The sequence below is a fragment of the Panthera leo genome, chromosome B3, assembly GCF_018350215.1.
Source record: "Panthera leo isolate Ple1 chromosome B3, P.leo_Ple1_pat1.1, whole genome shotgun sequence".
In the NCBI taxonomy this organism is placed as follows: Eukaryota; Metazoa; Chordata; class Mammalia; order Carnivora; family Felidae; genus Panthera; species Panthera leo.
In genome coordinates, this window is record NC_056684.1 from 4723129 (window position 1) to 4740739 (window position 17611).

Consider the following 17611-nt stretch of genomic DNA (forward strand, 5'->3'; position numbering starts at 1 on the left):
TTTGTGAAATAGGTGTGAATAAAGCTTCTCATCCCAATAAAATAGCCTGTAGACAACTTAATGGGTCCCTGGGTCCAGAGACCACATATTGGAAGAAGGCTGATAGATGGGGAAGAAAAAAAATATATATTGCAGAGTCACGTGACCAGAGGACTCACTGAAATACAAAAAATGTAAATGGATGAAGAGGCGAAAAATTGAAAGGAAATGTACAGTGTGATCCCATTTATGTAAAAAAGTGAGTGTAAATTTTAAGCACATAGGAAGAAAGCACTGGAAGGAAAAATTGTTATCAGTGATCAGCCTAGGGAGGGGAGGGGCTAGGAGAGCAAAGGGAACCTTCATGTTCTACTCTATATGCGTATCTTTTTTTTAATGTTTATTATTTATTTTTGAGAGAGAGAGAGAGAGAGGAAGAATGCTCAGCAGGCCCTGCACTGTAGCACAGAGCCTGCCACGGGGCTTGAACCCACGATCCATGAAATCATGACCTGAGCCAAAATCAGGAGTCGCACTTATAACCAGCTGAGCCACCCAGGTGCCCCATGTATGCCTCTTATTAATTTCAAATTGTGGTCAAATACACATAACACAAAATTTACTAAACTACCTTTAAGTATAGAGTTCAACAGTGTTAAGTATATTCACATTGTTGTGCAACCAATCTCTAGAACTCTATCATCTGAAAAAGTTGAAACTCTTTACCCGTTAAATAGCAACTTCCAATTTCCTTCTTCCCCCAACCCCTGGTGACCATTTTTCCACTTTCTGTCTCTATGAATTTGACTATTCTTGCTCCCTCATATAAGTGGTATCATTTCAATATTTGTCCATTTGTATCTGGTTTATTTCACTTAACATAATGTCTTCAAGGTTCATTCATGTTGTAGCCTTTATCAGAAATTCATTTCTTTTTAGGCCTGAATGATATTCCATTGCATGTTTATTCCACATTTTGTTCATTCAGTCATTCATTCATGGACACATAGGTTGCTTCCACCTTTTGGGTGTTGTGAATAGTGCTCCTCTGAACACAGGCGTGCAAATACCTCTTCAAGACCCTTTTAGTTCTTTTCGGTATGTACCCAGAAGTGGGATGGCTGGATTGCCTGTCTTGTTCTGATCTTTTATGATGAGAATGTACTCGTGTATTATTCATATAGGTCAAACATACAGAGAAATGAAAAAGAAGTCACCATCAGAGTGTGAGTTATGGGCATACAAGGTTTCAGAGGTAGAGTAGTACCTGAACGTGGCCCAAGTACAAATTGTGTATATCTAACAAATGACGTCTTAGGCTTGCTCAAATTTCCTCTGTGGTAAGAGAGCACCTACAGAGCCAGCTAACCCAGTTCCTTAAGGTATGGGCAAAGTTGGAAAAACCAAACTGGATTATTCAAATGTATTTTTCAGTTTCCTGCCCCTACACCTTTATTGCCTCAATTCCCTCCACTGGGTATATCCTTCACCTGCCAACTTGACCCAAATGTCCTCTCCCTTCTGAGGCCCCTTTTAACCTCCCCAACGAAATTGACTCTTGCTACATCTGAAGCCCCACAGGGCTTTGTGCCTCTCTTAGGGCTCTTTTCCTCACAACACAAAGATTAAGTGAGGCTCATACCCATTAAAATGGTTATAGAGCCTCATCTTTCGACTTGAATTCAACATTCACAAGCGTAGGCCAAACACTGTATTAGCCAGGATTTAGGTTAGAACCCATAGTCAACATTTATTGACAAATACTTAATAAGTATTTGCTATGAGTTTGGCACTATTATGCAGTCCCTGCCCTCATGGGGTTTATGTGTATTTTCTTCCACAGGCCTTCCTATTTTGGAAAAATCGGGAATTCATTTTCAACTCAATAAGTATGGGTACCTAAGGGCAGCAGTTGGAGATGACACATGTACATATCCATACATTTGAAATTCAACAAATATTTACTGGGTATCTAATACGTGCCAGGTTGTACGTTCGCTACTGGGAATTTAACAATGAACAAATCATCGATGCTTTTTCTTTCTTTTTCTTTCTCATAACAGCTTTATTGTAGTATAACTCAGACACCATACAGTACCCCAATTAAAGTGTACAATTCAGTGGTTTTTAGTGTATTCACAAAGTAGTACAATTATCACCAGTATTTTCAACACCCTTCAAAAGAAACCCCCTAACCAGTAGCAATCACTCCCCGTTTCTCCCAACCCTCAGCAACCATTTCATTCTCTCTCTCTATTTTTGCCTATTCGGACATTTTGTATAAATGGAATCATACAGTTCACGGTCTTTTGTGACTTTTTTCACAAAGCCTGACATTATCAAGGTTCATCTGTGTTGCTGTATTTCTCTTTACTGACAAATAATACTCCATTTTACGGCTAGACCACATTTTGCTTATCCTTTCATTGGTTAACGCATATTTGGGTTATTTGCACTTTTTGGTTTTTATGAATAATGCTGTCACGAGCATTCGCGTACAAGTTTTTGTGTGGACATGTGTTTTCAATTCTCTTGGATATATACCCAGGCGTGGACCTGCTGGTGAGTATGGTTAATGTAATAATTCTATAGTTCCTCCTTTTGAGGAACTACCAGTCTATCTTCCAAAATGGCTGTCCCATTTCACCTTCCCACTAGCAGCCTACGAGGCTTCCATTCTCCCCTAAACTTGCTATTATCTTTTTCATTATAGCCATCCTCCAAAATATTTAACTTTTTATCGTGAGATCATCTTCGATGCATACAATTGCAAAGATAGTGCAAAGTAGATCCTGCACTCAGGTTCCCCTAATGTGAGATCACCAATCTTTTGGAAAAGATAGAAATAATAGTTAAGAGGCCAGCTCTACTCCTTCTCGTCCTAGGTGCATATTAGCAGCTTGGACAAGTCAAGGCAAACTTTGTACAGAGTCAGGGTCAGCGAGAAGAGGGTCACATTCAGGTGCCCATGGTAACAAAAGCCGGAGGCAGAGTTCAAGGAGCCAGCAGATCCTGTTAACGGGGTCACGTTAGGGGCGGGGAGACGGGGAGCAAGGGGCTTCCTGACACCCCGCACCCCTGGTGGTCTCATCACACTGTAGCACGCTTTGGTTGTTGTCTCCTGCACCAAGAGTCTTTTGAACTCCGGAGAGCTTGAGGCCGTGCTTTGAAGGGCTCTCATAACCTCCGCCCTTACCCGTAAAACACTTAACGAAACCACCTCGGCCGCCACCTCCCGTAGCGCGGGAGACCAACCTCGCACCCCCCGCCCCCGAGAAGGCAAAGCCTGGCCACAAGTCCAGTGCCACACCCAGACTCGGGGCCCGGCTGCAGCCGCCGGCCACTCAAGGGCCGCCGCTGCCCCCGGACGCCGGAGCCCGGCTCCCGATTGGCCAGGCGTGCACGAGAGCCCGCCCTCCGGAGGTCGCCGGGAGGCCTCTCGGCTCCCCCGGGTCGCCGCCTCCGCTAGGGGCCGGTAGCTAAGTGCGGGCACGGGGCTCCGGTAGGTTCTGTGCAGGCGAGGTCGGGCGTGGGAGCGCCCTGTTACCGCCACACCAGGCCGGGAGGCTACATTAGGAGAGACGAGAGTCCCTTTGTCTGCTCTCCGCAGCGACGCGCCGGGCGCGGGGAGGGAGCGCCGGTTCCCGCCCCGGAAGCGGAAGTGCGGACGCCGCGGGGTCCTGTCCAGTGCGAGCCCGGCCGGTGCGCCAGCCATTCCGCCCGCCGGTCACATCGCGCCCTCTCCGCTGCCCGTTTCCCCCGCTCGACGGCCTCGCCATGCTGTCTCTAGATTTTTTGGACGATGTGCGGCGAATGAACAAGCGGCAGGTGAGGATGGCCTCCCACTCTTTCCTGGGGCTCCCCTCTTCTCTCTGACGCTGCCACTGCGGGGCCGGGCGGACCTCTGGCCCCCAGTGAGAAGGCCTGAGGAGGGCTGACGCCTGGATCATTCCTTCTCTTGGTGGAGCGTGTGGCCAGAGGTCGCTTTGTCCGCCCCCTATTTTTAGCCCCTGGCTGCGTCTGGGCCTGCTCGGGGCGAAGCGGGAAGCCGGGGGCTTCACGTTCCATTCCTGCTATCGAGGCAGGAGAGCGGGTGGAAACCGCAGGGCGCTAAGTGGGAGTTGGGGTTGCCTGCTATTTTAGACTCGGGAAGGCGGCAGACTCGTGTTTTCTGCGATCGCAGCGACTCCCGGTCACTTCCGGCGACTGGGTTTAGCAGTTCAGTGCTGCTTCTGGCTTCTGGAATGCTCGGGAGGGCGGCTGTAGGCCCCCCAAGAGCCGTTTGGCTGCTCTCAGGCCGAGGCAACCCTCCTGCTGCAGCCGGACCCCAGCGGGCTGCAGGGCCTGTCCCTGGAGCGCCTCTGAGCTCAGAGTTGGAGCAGCAGTACTACTTGCCCTGGAGTCCTCTTAGCAGTAAGGTGGCAGCTCTCAGAATCCTCGGATTTGCTGCCCAGTAGTAGTGGCACAGGGATCTTGAAATTGAGATCTGGTGATGTTTTGTCCCTTAAACCTTACTCCGTCTTGAACTTCTAGACCTTTTGCCAGATGGTCCTGGCAACACTGTTGTAATTATTTAGTCATTAGGAGAGGTCGCTCCTTTTTGTCTTCTGCACGAAGTGTGTTTGTAGAGCCTAGTTTTGCTTGCCTTGGACCTTTTTTTTTTTTTAACGGTGTTTCGCTCTTAAGAATTTAACGTGTCACTATTTTTTTTTTTAACTTTTAAAAAATGTTTATTTATTTATTTATTTTGAAAGAGAGCGGAGTGGGGGTGGGGCAGAGAGAGAGAGGGAGAGAGAGAATCCCAAGCAGGCTCCGGGCCGTCAGCGCAGAGCGGAATGTGGGGCTCGAACCCACAGACGGGGGGAGATCCTGACCCCAGCCGAAATCAAGAGTTGGTCCCTTAACGGACTGAACCACCCAGGCGCCCCTAACGTGTCACTGTTAAAGATGCTCTTTTGGACTTGTATTCTACAGTATTCATAGTTACCGTCTAAGGAAGTGGATATGTACCCTTCGCTTAGTCTGCTTCAGACTTTTCCTAGCTCAGTGTCACCTCTTAAACACGTTTCCTAATTCCCTCAGTCATAATTGATCATTCTTTTCAAGTTGCACGAAGTGCTGGTCTTTATGGTAACACTTCAGTGTCTCACTTGTACAGTGCTGTCTTCTTCATATCTGGATTTCTAGGTGCCATAGACATTTCTCCGGAGAAATACTTAGTTTGGGCCTACTGGTTTTCGTTTTGTTTTGTTTTTGTTTTTGTTTTGACTTATGCCAGGAATCAGACGCAAAGGTCAGTGAGACAGACAATGGCTTTGAGGAACGTAAGTGTGTAGAAAATGACTAAGGCAAATAATAACTATTTTGCACCCTTGCTGTGTGTGATGTGTTTATTTACCTGAGAGGTAGGTAACGTCACTCCCATACTGCAGATGAAGAAAATGAGCAAACTCCCAGAGGTTGTTGGGGGGACGTGGCAAGGACTGAATAGCATGGCAGTGGGGTGAGGGCAAGTAATGAAATGAGGCTTTATCCGTACGTGATATCTGGGGACAAAAATTGACAGTGACTCTAGACACTGAGAGCTAATCGGACGAAAAGGGTAACTCGAAGTTTGGTTCTTCTCTTCTAAAATTGCTGTCATTTGCATAACTTTTCCACTTATCCTTAAATATCATCAAATGTCTGGTTAATTTGTTTGAGTTGTCATTGTTCTTTTTTCTTATCAGGTTCATAGAGGAATACTTAGTGCAATAAATTTCATCCATTTAATTTTTTTTTTTACATTTATTTAAAAATTTTTTTTTTAACGTTTATTTATTTTTGAGGCAGAGAGAGACAGAGCACGAACGGGGGAGGGGCAGAGAGAGAGGGAGACACAGAATCAGAAGCATGCTCCAGGCTCCAAGCCATCAGCCCAGAGCCCGACGCGGGGCTCGAACTCACGGACCGTGAGATCGTGACCTGAGCTGAAGTCGGACGCCCAACCGACTGAGCCACCCAGGCGCCCCACATTTATTTATTTTTGAGAGACAGAGAGAGATAGCATGAGCACGGGAGGGGCAGAGAGAGAGGGAGACACAGAATGAGAAGCAGGCTCCAGGCTCCGAGCTGTCCGCACAGAGCCTGATGCAGGGATTGAACCCACGAACCGTGAGATCATGACCTGAGCCGAAGTCGGACGCTTAGCCAACTGAGCCACCCAGGCACCCCAAATTTCATCCATTTAAAGTGTACCGTTTGATAAACTTCCGGTTAACTACGCCCATCACAGTCAAGATAACTGAACATTTCTATCACCCGCAAGATCCCTTGTGCCCCTTTCTGTTTCGTCTGTTAGCAGCTGGCAACTACTGATTTGCTTTTTGTTAGTATAGATGGACTTGCATTGTATTTTTTTTTTTTTTATTTTTAATTTTGGACTTGTAGTTTATATTCTTTTGAGTTTTGATTTTTTAACACCTTACTCAAGACTTTTGTTTGTTATATGTAATGCAGTTTTTTTGGTCAGCCTCACAGTTGCCAGAAGTAAAGTGTTTACCTTCCCTGACTCCTATACATTGTTGCCAGATTAAAGGCCTCTCTCCTGCCCTCAGACCTTCAGCTCCTCATTGCCTTGTAGGTAGTGGCCTAGACCCTTAGAATGGCATTTGCAGTAAGCCACAGTCGTGTTACAGTCGCCGTTTCTCCCCGCTTCAGTTTACTTTTTCTACCTGTCTCATCATTGTCTCTGAACATTGTTCCATTCAAACCTTATGTACTCTGCTGCCTTAAAACTCATCTTGTATTCTTTCCGAGTCTTTGTGGACTGGCCCAGAACATTCAGTGTTAGCAGTTATATACTATTTTATTTGTCTTCTTCCCTTTGGAGTATGGCTCCTTTCCTGAAGTATCGGATCGCTGTTTTCCTGCAGCTTTTCTTCATCCATGAAGACCTGATCAATAGAGTTTGACTGTTTCTGCGGTGTAAATACACCCAACATGGCTGATTTCATGCTACCAACATGACATCTCTCAATGTGGAATTAAGAAGAGCTGTGGTAGCAGGCACCTGTTATTTCCACTTTACAGATAAAATAGAAAAACATAATCTCAAGAACACAGATAACGAGGGGAAGAACAAACATAGATAACGAAGGGATGCCTGGGTGGTTCAGTAAGTAGGTTGAGCTTCATGCTCTCGGTTTCAGCTCAGGTCATGATCTCACAGTTCATGGGTTCGTCAGGCTCTGTGCTGATAACATGAAGTCTGCTGGGGAATCTCTCTTTCCCTCTCTCTCCGCCCACCCCTGCTTGCTCTCTAGCTCTTTCTCTAAATAAATAAATAAATAAATAAACAAACAAACAAACATTTTAAAAAAGGACATAGATAATGATAAAATGTAGTAAAATAGTCGGGAACTGATGAATTTAGATTATTTCTTTGTGGTTGTTTTTTTAAAATGTAATTTAATTGTACTGATTTTCAATAACACTGTGCTTGACACCCAGCTTGCAAAACTCCTGAAAAGTTAGCAAATTGGCTCCAGCACACTGCTGGTATAGGTTAGGTTTTTTATTTTAGTTTTTAGTTTTTAAATTTTTATTTAGTTTTGAGAGTGTGGGTGAGTGGGGGAGGGGCAGAGAGAAGGGGAGACAGGATCTGAAGGGAGCTCCAGGATGACAGCAGAGAGCCCGATGTGAGGTTTGAACCCACAGACTGTGAGATCATGACCTGAGCTGAAGTCTGCCACTTAACTGACTGAGCCACCCAGGTGCCCCCAGGTTTTTTTTTTTTTGTTTCTTAAATGATTTTATCTTTAATCACACCCATTGTGGGGCTCAGATAAGTTCGAATGCTGTATCAACTGAGCCAGCCAGGTGACCCTGGATATAGGTTCGTTTTTTGATGCCCATTGGGATGGCCTTTATGTCCAGAAAGGCCTCTTTAAAATTATCTTTTAGTTTAAAAAATAATTTTCAGCTTGTAAAAGCTAAAACTTTAAAACTGAGTTCTTAAGCTTCTAGAATGAGTGTACAAATCTTATTTAAAGGCTAGGAAATTAAAAAAAAAAGTCTAGGAAATTTTAACAGACATTTTTAAGGCCCTTTGAATATTTGGGCTAATTTACAAACAAACACCTGAAAAATATTATAAATTTAAAAATTTCTTTTGTAAAGCGTGCCTGAATGGCTCAGTTGGTTGAGCATTCGACTCTTGGTTTCAGCTCAGGCCCTTATCTCATGGGTTGTGGGTTCAAGCCCCACATCGGGCTCTGCGCTGTCAGTGTGGAGCCTTCTTGGGACTCTCTCTCTCCCTCTCTCTCTGCCCCTTACTCTCTTATGCTTCTGCGCACACGCTCTCTCCCAAAATAAGTAAGTAAACTTTAAAATTTTCCTTTTTAAGAACATCATTCAGCAAACATCACTGCATACTTATATCATTTGTATATGTCTGGGACTACTTAAGTTCTCTGAACTGTTTCAACACTGTGTAAATAGTAAACTTTCTGCTTAAAATCATAAATCTACAACAATTGATTATATATTACAAATTGAAACTACAAACCTGACCTATTACTTTAATGGGCCAAGTTCTTTTAAATTTTATAAATACTTAAAATACCAAATATGCACAGAGTTTTTAACATAAAAATATTAACACTATACATAATTTTCTTTAAGAATTTTTGTTCTTAATTATAAATTTTACTGGGGTCAGAAGTTGTTTACCCACGGGGCGCCTGGGTGGCTCAGTCGGTTGAGCGTCCGACTTCGGCTCAGGTCATGATCTCACAGCTCGTGAGTTCGAGCCCCGTGTCAGGCTCTGTGCTGACAGCCCAGAGCCTGGAGCCTGCTTCTGCTTCTGTGTCTCCCTCTCTCTCTGCCCCTAACCCACTCACATTCTGTCTCTCTCTCAAAAATAAATAAACATTTAAAAAAAAAATTAAAAAAAAAAAAAAGTCGTTTACCCACTAAGAAAAGAAGTATGTCATGCCAAGTAGTTTTCATGCTACTTTCACATGTAAAATTTGAGATTGTCCCTGTTTGCCAAGAATTCTTAATGACCAGAGGGTATCGGCCAGGATGTGACTAGATCCATATTTGAGCCCTGATGGGATTGGTCCAACTTCCACAGAATTTGCTTATTAGCTCCTCCTTAGGCCTCTTACATTACTCGGTTTGAGTTTTGCATTTCTTTGGGTTTTAATTATCTGTATGTCTTCTTGCCTAAATCTAAAGATCTTAGGACTTGGCAGAATCCTTCAGTCTTTTTCTTTCTTCTTCTCTCTTAGGATCACTCAGCTCCTAATGGCTGTGGTAATGATATCTGATTGAACCCTAGATACCTGTGATGATTTTTGTTTAAATGAATTGGTCCCCCAGTGAGGCACACAGAAGCCAAGGAGATTTTTCTTAGTCTTCGACCTAATATCAGTAAGTGTGCAGCAAATAGGAGGTACATATAGCAGAGGACAGGTCTATCCAGATTTTTGAAAACTCATATAGTCTTGTTTAGGATGAGGAAAATGTTACTGACAAGGTGTCCACATTCAGTAGTTAGTTGCCAAGTTTCAGTGTAGAAATACTAACATCAGGGGCACCTGGGTGATTTAGTCGGTTAAGCATCCGACTTCGGCTCAGGTTGTAATCTTGTTCATGGGTTTGAGCCCCATGTCGGGCTCTGGGCCGACAGCTCAGAGCCTGGAGCCTGCTTCGGATTCTGTGTCTCCCTCTCTGCCCCTCCCCTGCTTGTGCTCTGTCTCTGTCTCTCTCTCTCTCTCAAAAATAAATACTAAAAAAAAAATTAAAACTGAGACATGGTGAATCAGCGAGATGTCACTAGCCAGCACTGTTATGGGTGGACAAATCCAAGCTTTCCATGGCATCCGCGGCTGGAGTCCACATCTGGTTGATGGATTGGGACCACACCAAAGGAGAGTAGATGCAGTGTGTGGAAAGCTGTTGCTTCTCCAGCTAGGCTCTGTTGGTCAGCCAGAAGAGCTAGACATGGAACAGAAGAGAGCAAGGACAGACTGCATTGAGCCAGGCCCTTGATTTCTCGCCGCCTCTAACCACAGCGACCTCCAGCATAATAGCAGGTCCTTCGTTTTGACCTTCTAGATCTTGGGCACATTTCTGTTTTTGGCCAACTTTAACCCAGAACCCTAGAGAGAGGGGATTTGGGGATGCCTAGTTAGTTGTAGCTTATCCAGGTTGGCAAAGTGCAAAATTACTGTAGTCAACTCGGCAACTATACACACATCTTCTAATCGTATTTAACTTTTTTTAATGTTTATTGATTTTAGGGCGGGGGGGAGGTGGGAGGGGTAGAAAGAGAAAGCGAGACAGAGGATCCAAAGGGGGCTCTGCACTGACAGCAGAGAGTCTGCTGTGGGGCTCTGCCTCATGAGCTGTGAGATCATGACCTGAGCCGAAGTTGGACACTTAACCCACTGAGCCATCCAGGCGCCCTTGTATTTAATTTTTCAAATAAAACAAAATTATGCTTGTGTCTACTATGTAGCTATCCTTTGTTTTTGTAATTGTTCATGTGGTTGTAGCTGTATTCTTTCTTCCATTAGCCATTCCATAGTCCTTCTGCTCTCAGCCAGAACCCAAGTTGGTCATAGTTTCTTGCCTGGTGGAGTGACCCAAACTTCATTACTAAAGGGTTAATGCCAAGAGTAGTCCTGCCTGAATTGGACTGTCGTGGTTTTCACTAACTTTTATCCCAGAGCATAAGAGAACTTAGAGAACTTCTTTGTATAGTCCAGGATTCTATATATAGTCCAATTATACTCACTTCCCTCATTATGTAGAAACAACCCTATCCTCTGAACGTCAGGATCAGTCACCCTTGCCAATAAGTAACCCTCTATTCTTTGCATTTTGGTTCACTGGCATGAGGAGCCCAAAGTGGCCAGGTAGTGCTCTCAACTTCCGGTTTCATGGAATCATCGTGTCCCCTGATGGAAGGATATCTCCTGTGAAAATGAACATGTCTAAGCCAGCAGAATCCAAAGTTGTGAGAATGGAAAGTGGAAATTTCACTAGCAGATTGTTAGGGGTAATAGTGAGAGCTCACTCCCATTCTCATCCTTTTCTTCTGGACGAATGGGTAGTACCTGTAGAAGAAGTAATCTCATATATTGGTTGCTGATTCAGAGCGTGTACCACATACCGGAAGGCAGTAGACACTGTCCCAGCCCCACAGAGTGTTGCTGGTGACTAACTGGTGCACTAAGTAGCCTCCAAAGGCCATCTGTGTCACTCGGAAGATGGAAACCATACCAGTGACTGAACAGGGAAACGTTTAACATGAAGAACTGTTAACTAGTAAAAGATATTCAACTACTAAAAACGGGTAAAAGAGCACTCAAAGTTCAGAAATGTCACGTGCAGAAAAGAGCTACACCCTCTAGGATGAGGGAGTGAACGAGGAAAGAACCGCCCTCCCAAGCCTGAGATTCGAGACCTCTTTTGAGAGCGTGTGGCTCCACAGGAACCACACGGTCTGCCGCATGCAGTCTGCCATGGCAGTGACATTTGCCAGAGCAGTGAGCCGGGGCTGCTCCATAGAACTGGCCTGCTGGGCGGCTGAGAAATTTGCCAGGGATCACGTGGGCAGGAGCCAGCCTGTGATGGCCAGTGACGAACACTACCAGACCTGCACACGGATCCGCTCACTGGAACGGAGGAGAGAAGCCCCTTCCTCCCTCACTTTGCAGTGGCCCTCGCGTGCCTTTTATTAATAAATCCAAACATGACTGAGCCGGTTGGAAAAGGAGACTTTGTGTAGGTAACCCAAGAATGGATTTGGAGCTCGGAGGCAGTACATTGATAACTGGCCTACTGTTCCGCTGTTATTTCCGGCCAGCCACTTCCAGACGATGGGAGACCTAGTAAGACCGGTGAATTCCATGACCTGTATGGCCACCGCTGTACTTTAATTATCCATGAAATAAGTTCCCTCATCACAATGTTGTATGGAATACCATGATGAGGAACTAAGGCATTCTGTAAGTTCACGGATGGTGGTTTTGCCAGAGATACCAAGGAGAGGGAAGACATCCCTATCTAGAATATAGTCTAGTAAGGAGAAGTTGCTGTCCGTCCCATGACAGAAGTAAACCAGAATCAGGAATGGTATCATTGTTGATTTTTTTGCTGTTGGCAGAGTAGACACTCATCATTGGCCAGAAGCAAATTGGTTTTGGTGACTGAAAATCCACATTGCTAACCATCAGCTTGGCTGCTTACAGACAGCCACTTTGACCACCAGCCCGTTGGGCAAGACGAGGGTAGCTGGATGTCTGACTGACATCCAGAGAGTAGGTAATTTTATTTAACTGATTATTTTAGTATGTGCTGCCGAAACGAGCACTGCTTAGCTGATTATTAAGGTAACTCCTCTGCTGGGACACCTGGATGGCTCCGTTGGTTAAGCGTCCAACTCTTGATCTCAGCTCAGGTCATGATCTCACAGTTGGTGAGAGGGAGCGCTGTGTTGGGCTCTGTGCCAACTTGCGGATCATGCTTGGGATTCTCTCTCCCCCTCTCTGCCTACCTCTCTCTCTCTCTCTCTCTCTCTCTCTCCCTCAAAAAAAAAAAAAAAAAAGACTTCTCTGATGATATAATTCTTTGGTGAACATTTATATGGGACACAGACATATCTTCACATTCTAAATACCTGCTTGGAGAGTTCCCTCAACATACCACTGACCCAAATGCCTTGTCTCCGGCTTTTCGATAACGTCCCTTCCAGTCCCCAGCCAGCCAGCCAGCCAGCCAAACCGCCGTTCACTTTTGAATCAGTGTAAATCCACACCTGTGGCCACCTCTCCCTCCAGGCAAAAGGAACCACTTCTGTCACTCAAAGTTCTGCCCAATGGGGAGATTTCCCTTAATCACGGTCCCTCGTGGTCAACCCTGAATGGGCATGCAGTGCCACAGCCGTCTGTTTTCAGCTGGTGCTAGGTGGTTCGTGTAGAACCGTCTAAAAACCAGGCCCGACGTCGTCCTTAGTCAAAGGGAGCTCCCGTGAGGCAGTAGGTATGAGAGAAGTGAAGCAGTTTAACCTGAGTAGAAGCCATGAGTATCTGAGTCACTTGCTCGTACAGCTGTGTCTTCAGACCTGCCCGAGCCCGGTCTTAAGTAGCCCGCTTCTGCTTGATGGTGGAGTACTTCCGCGAGCTGACGCACAGCTTCGTGGCTTGGTGTATCTGGCGGTTCAAGCTGGGGAGTTCAGGTCACGTGGTAATTTGGTGACCCCTCCCTCCCCCCGGTCAAGTGTTTGGTCTCTGCCAGAACCCAATAGACGCCAGAAGCTGTTACTTCAGAGAACAGTTCTCCAAAGTATAGCATAGCTTTGCCCCCAGATCCACAGGTGTGTGCTGTCGTTGACCCCTAGAGAATGGCCAGAGGCTCCCCATCTGTCACAGACACTTCAGTCATCATCTGGGTCTGATGGCCCAGTTGCTAGAACAGCTTTCATGGCAGCTTGGACCTGTTGTGGAGCCTTGCTCAAGACCGGCTCAAAATGGGTTTACTAGATACGGAGATTGGACTAGCTCACCCACATGAGGTATATGTTGCCTCCAAAATCCCAGGAGGCCCGCTAGGCTTCAAGTTTCTTAGTGGTATCGGGAACCAGATGCAGCAACTTCCTCTTCGTCTTGGAGGGGATGTTTTAGCAGGGACCGCTGGACACCCAAGAGTTTTCATCAGGAGGAGGATTTTTGTGGGATTTATTTCCCACACTCTGGCCACTTGTGTATTTTTCTTTTTATGTTTATTCTTGGAGCGAGAGAGAGAGGAAGACACAGAATCCAAAGCAGGCTCTAGGCTCCGAGCTGTCAGCCCAAAGCCCGACACAGGACTTGAATTCACGACCCGTGAGATCATGATCTGAGCCGAAGTCAGACGCTTAACCGACTGAGCCACCCTTGGTATTTTACCAAGGGGTCTAGGTCACAAGGTTCAACTACCAAGTGCAGTCAGCACTATATTGATGTCATCAACGTAGTAAACAAGTTTACTCTGGAATGGAAGGCCAATCAAGGTCCCTGTGGCTAGATTACAATCGAAAGCTCTAGAATTGATGTAGCCCTCAAGTAGACCCTGTCACCAAAAGCATACCTAGTGGTCTTATTTCTCTTGCTGCAGGGGTCCTCAGAGACAGGAAATTGTCAGGAAAACATGCGAGCCTCTTTTAAGTTAATGTTGGCTAGAAACTGATGATTGTCTTGCTAAGACAGGGTACTCAACCCCCGATTTTCATCATTCAGACTCATTAAGGATGTGTACCTTTTAGTTCTGATTATGGCTACGTGTAACATTGTTAAGGGACTGTGACATACAGCATTGTGTTTATGGTTATGGGCCTGGAATATCACTTGTAGCAAGAAATAAGACTGGAGAGGTCAGCAGGGCCCAAATCATGGAAGGCCTTGTATACGGAGGAGTTCAGACGTGGTAAGTCGTGAGAAAAAATTTGGAGCAGACAGTACAGTAATTTCACTTTCACTTTATAAAAGTAATATACAGGCAGATGAGTTACATGGATGCAAATCTAGAGGTAGAACTGTCAGATTATTTTCATAGTCTTGGTGAGAGGAAACGAGACCTGAATTCAGGCAGTAGCCGCAGGAGTAAAGCCAACAGGCTGGATGTTAGAGATGTTGGGGGGGTGAACTCTAGAGGCCCCATGGCGGATGTTGGGACCACACTGGAGAGTGTGGAAAGAGGAAGCAATTTGAGGAAAAGGGTTGAGTTCAGCTTTGGACATGGGTGATTTTCAGAAGGTAACTGAATATATTTACCTAGAGGATATAAATGGTGTGACACAAAGAGATCTCAGTGTCATCAGCGTAGAAGTGATAATTGAAGCCGTGAAGAGACAAGATTGCGTGCAGAATGGGGAAGGACAGGGGCAAAGACGATCCTAGAACACCTGTCTTTCAGGGTCTGGCGTAACAAACCAAGGGATGAGTGGGTTATAAGAAAGTTAATCGAGTGCTAAATGCCTCAGAAAGACAAGGTGGTTGAAATAAGTTTATGGGCTCCCCCTCCCCCCCCCATAATGAAACAATGAATAGTTTAAATAGGTGTTATATTTACATTGCTCAAAAATTTAAAAAGGGAAAGTGACTTTCCTATAGTTTTGCCAGCATTGTATGTTTCCAGACTTTTAGATTTTTGTCATTCTAGTAAGTGAAGACTGGTATCCCAGAATAGTTTTACTTTATATGTCCGTTATTATGAGTTTGGTCGAGCATATTTTCATGTGATTTTGGAGTTGTTTTTACTTCATTTTCCAAGAACTGGCAGTTCATAATCCTTTGCCTGTTTTCTTTTTTGGGTTATTTTCTTATTGATTGCCAGGAGCTGTTTCTAGGAAGATGAGTCTTTTGAATGTATATATGGTAAATACTTTCTCATAGTTTATCATTTGTCTTTTGACTTATAATTTGCCATGCATAGTTGTGGGATTTTTTTAGTTATTGTTTGCTTTTTTGTTTTGTTTTGGTAGTTACCTTTACCTAGATTTGCTTCATAGCTTCTGGATTTCAGGTCAATTAAATAAGACTGTCTTTACTCTGAGGCCTTTCCTACTCTGTTTGCTTCTATTTTGTATCCTTGTCCTTAAAAAAAAAAAACAAAACTTTATTGACATATAATTTATAAAATTCACCCATTTGAAGTGTACAATTCATGTTTTTCAGTAAATTTATCCTTCGCTGGATAGTTTATATAAATGTAATCATCCAAAATGTAGTCTTTTGCAGCTGGCTACTTTCATTTAGCATATAATTTTTTAATTGTAAAATACCCATAAAATTTATTGACTCATCCATTTTTTTTATGTTTATTTATTTTTGAGAGAGAGAGCGCGCGCACATGAGCAAGGGAGGGGCAGAGAGAGGGGGAGAGAGAGAATCCCGAGCAGACTCCACGCTGTCAGCACAGAACCTGACGCGGGGCTCGAACTCAGGAACCATGAGATCTGTGAGAACTGTGAGACCAACCATTTTTTAAGTGTAGAGTTCAGTCAGGGTGCCTGGGTGGCTCAGTTGGTTAAGCAGCTGACTCTTAATCTCACTTCAGGTCTTGATCTTAGGGTTGTGAGTTCAAGCACTGCATTGTAGGTGTGGAGCCTACTTAAAAAAAAAAAAAAAAAAAGTGTAGAGTTCAGTAGTGTTAAGTACATTAACACGAATGTACAACCAATCTCCAGGACTCTTTTCACCTTGTAAAATTAAAATTCTGTGCTCATTAAAAACTCCCCATTCTCCCCTCAGCCCATCCTCTGGCAACCACCCTTCTACTTTCTATCTCTATTTGACTTTTATTGATTTTTTTTTGTTTGTTTATGTATTTTCTGTCTTATTGATTTGTGCTCTAAACTGTATTTCCTTCCTCAGTTGCTTTGTGTTTAGTTTGCTATTTTTGTCTGGTTTCTTGAAGTGGAGTCTCGGGTTATTGATTTAAGATCTTTTCTGCGGCGCCTGGGCGGCTCAGTCAGTTAAGCACTCGACTGTCGATTTCGGCTCAGGTCATGATCCCACAGTTAGTGAGTTCGAGCCCCGTGTTCGGCTCTGCACTGACAGCGTGGAACCTGCTTGGGATTCTCTCACTGCCCCCCTCTCTCTGCCTCTCCCCTGTTTGCACACACGCACTCTCTCTCTCTCCCTTTCTCTGAAAATATTTAAAAAAAATTTTTTTAAATCTTTTCTAATATATGTATTTAAAGCTATAAATTTCCTTCCAAGCAGTGCTTTAGCTACACTCCATAAATTTTGATATATTGTGGTTTTGTTTACACTCAGTTCTCACAATATTTTATGATTTCCTTCTGACCCGTGGGTTATTTATAAAAATGTTTGATTTCCAGATATCTGTGGATTTTCTAAATTTCTTTCAGTGCCGATTTCTAATTGAATTCCATTGTGGTTGGAGAGCATAGTTTGTGTGATTATAATCTTTTAAAACTTGAGGCTCTTTTTTATTTGCCAAGGGCTGGATCTCTGGAGAATGTTTCATGTGTGTTTGAAAAGAATATGTATTCTGCTGTATTGGGTGGAGTGCCCTATAGATGTTTAGTTGGTTGATGGTATTCAGTTTTTTTATACCATTGATGATTGTCTGTGTCATTCTATCAACTATTGAGAAAGGGATATTGAAGTCTCAAACTTTTTATCTTGGAATAAATCCTACGTGGGTATGCAGTGTAAGTATTGTTGGATCTGATTCGCTAAAATGTTGCACATAATTTTTATATCAATATCAATGATCTGTTCAGTGGTTTACTTAAAAACAACAACAACAACAACAATTATTTTTTTTGGAGAGGGGTGGCTGCATGGCTCATTCGGTTGAATATCGTTATTTCTTCTCAGGTCATGATTTCGTGGTTGGTGAGCCTCACATGGGGCTTGATGGCTGCTCTCTACACGAGCCTGCTTCGGATCCTCTGTGGCCCTCTCTCTGGCCCTCCCCATGCACTCTGTCTCTCTTTCAAAATAAATAAATAAACATGAAAAAAAATTTTAAAGCTAGTTTTTTTTAAGTTTATTTATTTTGAGAGAGAGAGAGAGTACGCTTGCATTGGGGAGGGGCTGAGAGAGGGAGAGAGAGAATCCTAAACAGA

General features: G+C 44.2%; 1 protein-coding gene across 4 annotated transcripts in view; it reads left to right on the forward strand.

The window, feature by feature from the left end:
- The first annotated feature begins 3645 nt into the window (after positions 1-3645).
- The window catches only part of SEC11A (SEC11 homolog A, signal peptidase complex subunit), a 40995-nt gene continuing 27029 nt past the window's right edge, over positions 3646-17611 (forward strand). For all 4 annotated transcript variants that reach the window (XM_042940917.1, XM_042940916.1, XM_042940919.1 and 1 more), the window contains exon 1: positions 3646-3807. In XM_042940917.1, coding sequence (XP_042796851.1) covers positions 3757-3807 — 51 coding nt within the window. In that variant the 5' untranslated portion in view covers positions 3646-3756. The remainder of the gene's footprint in view (positions 3808-17611) is intronic.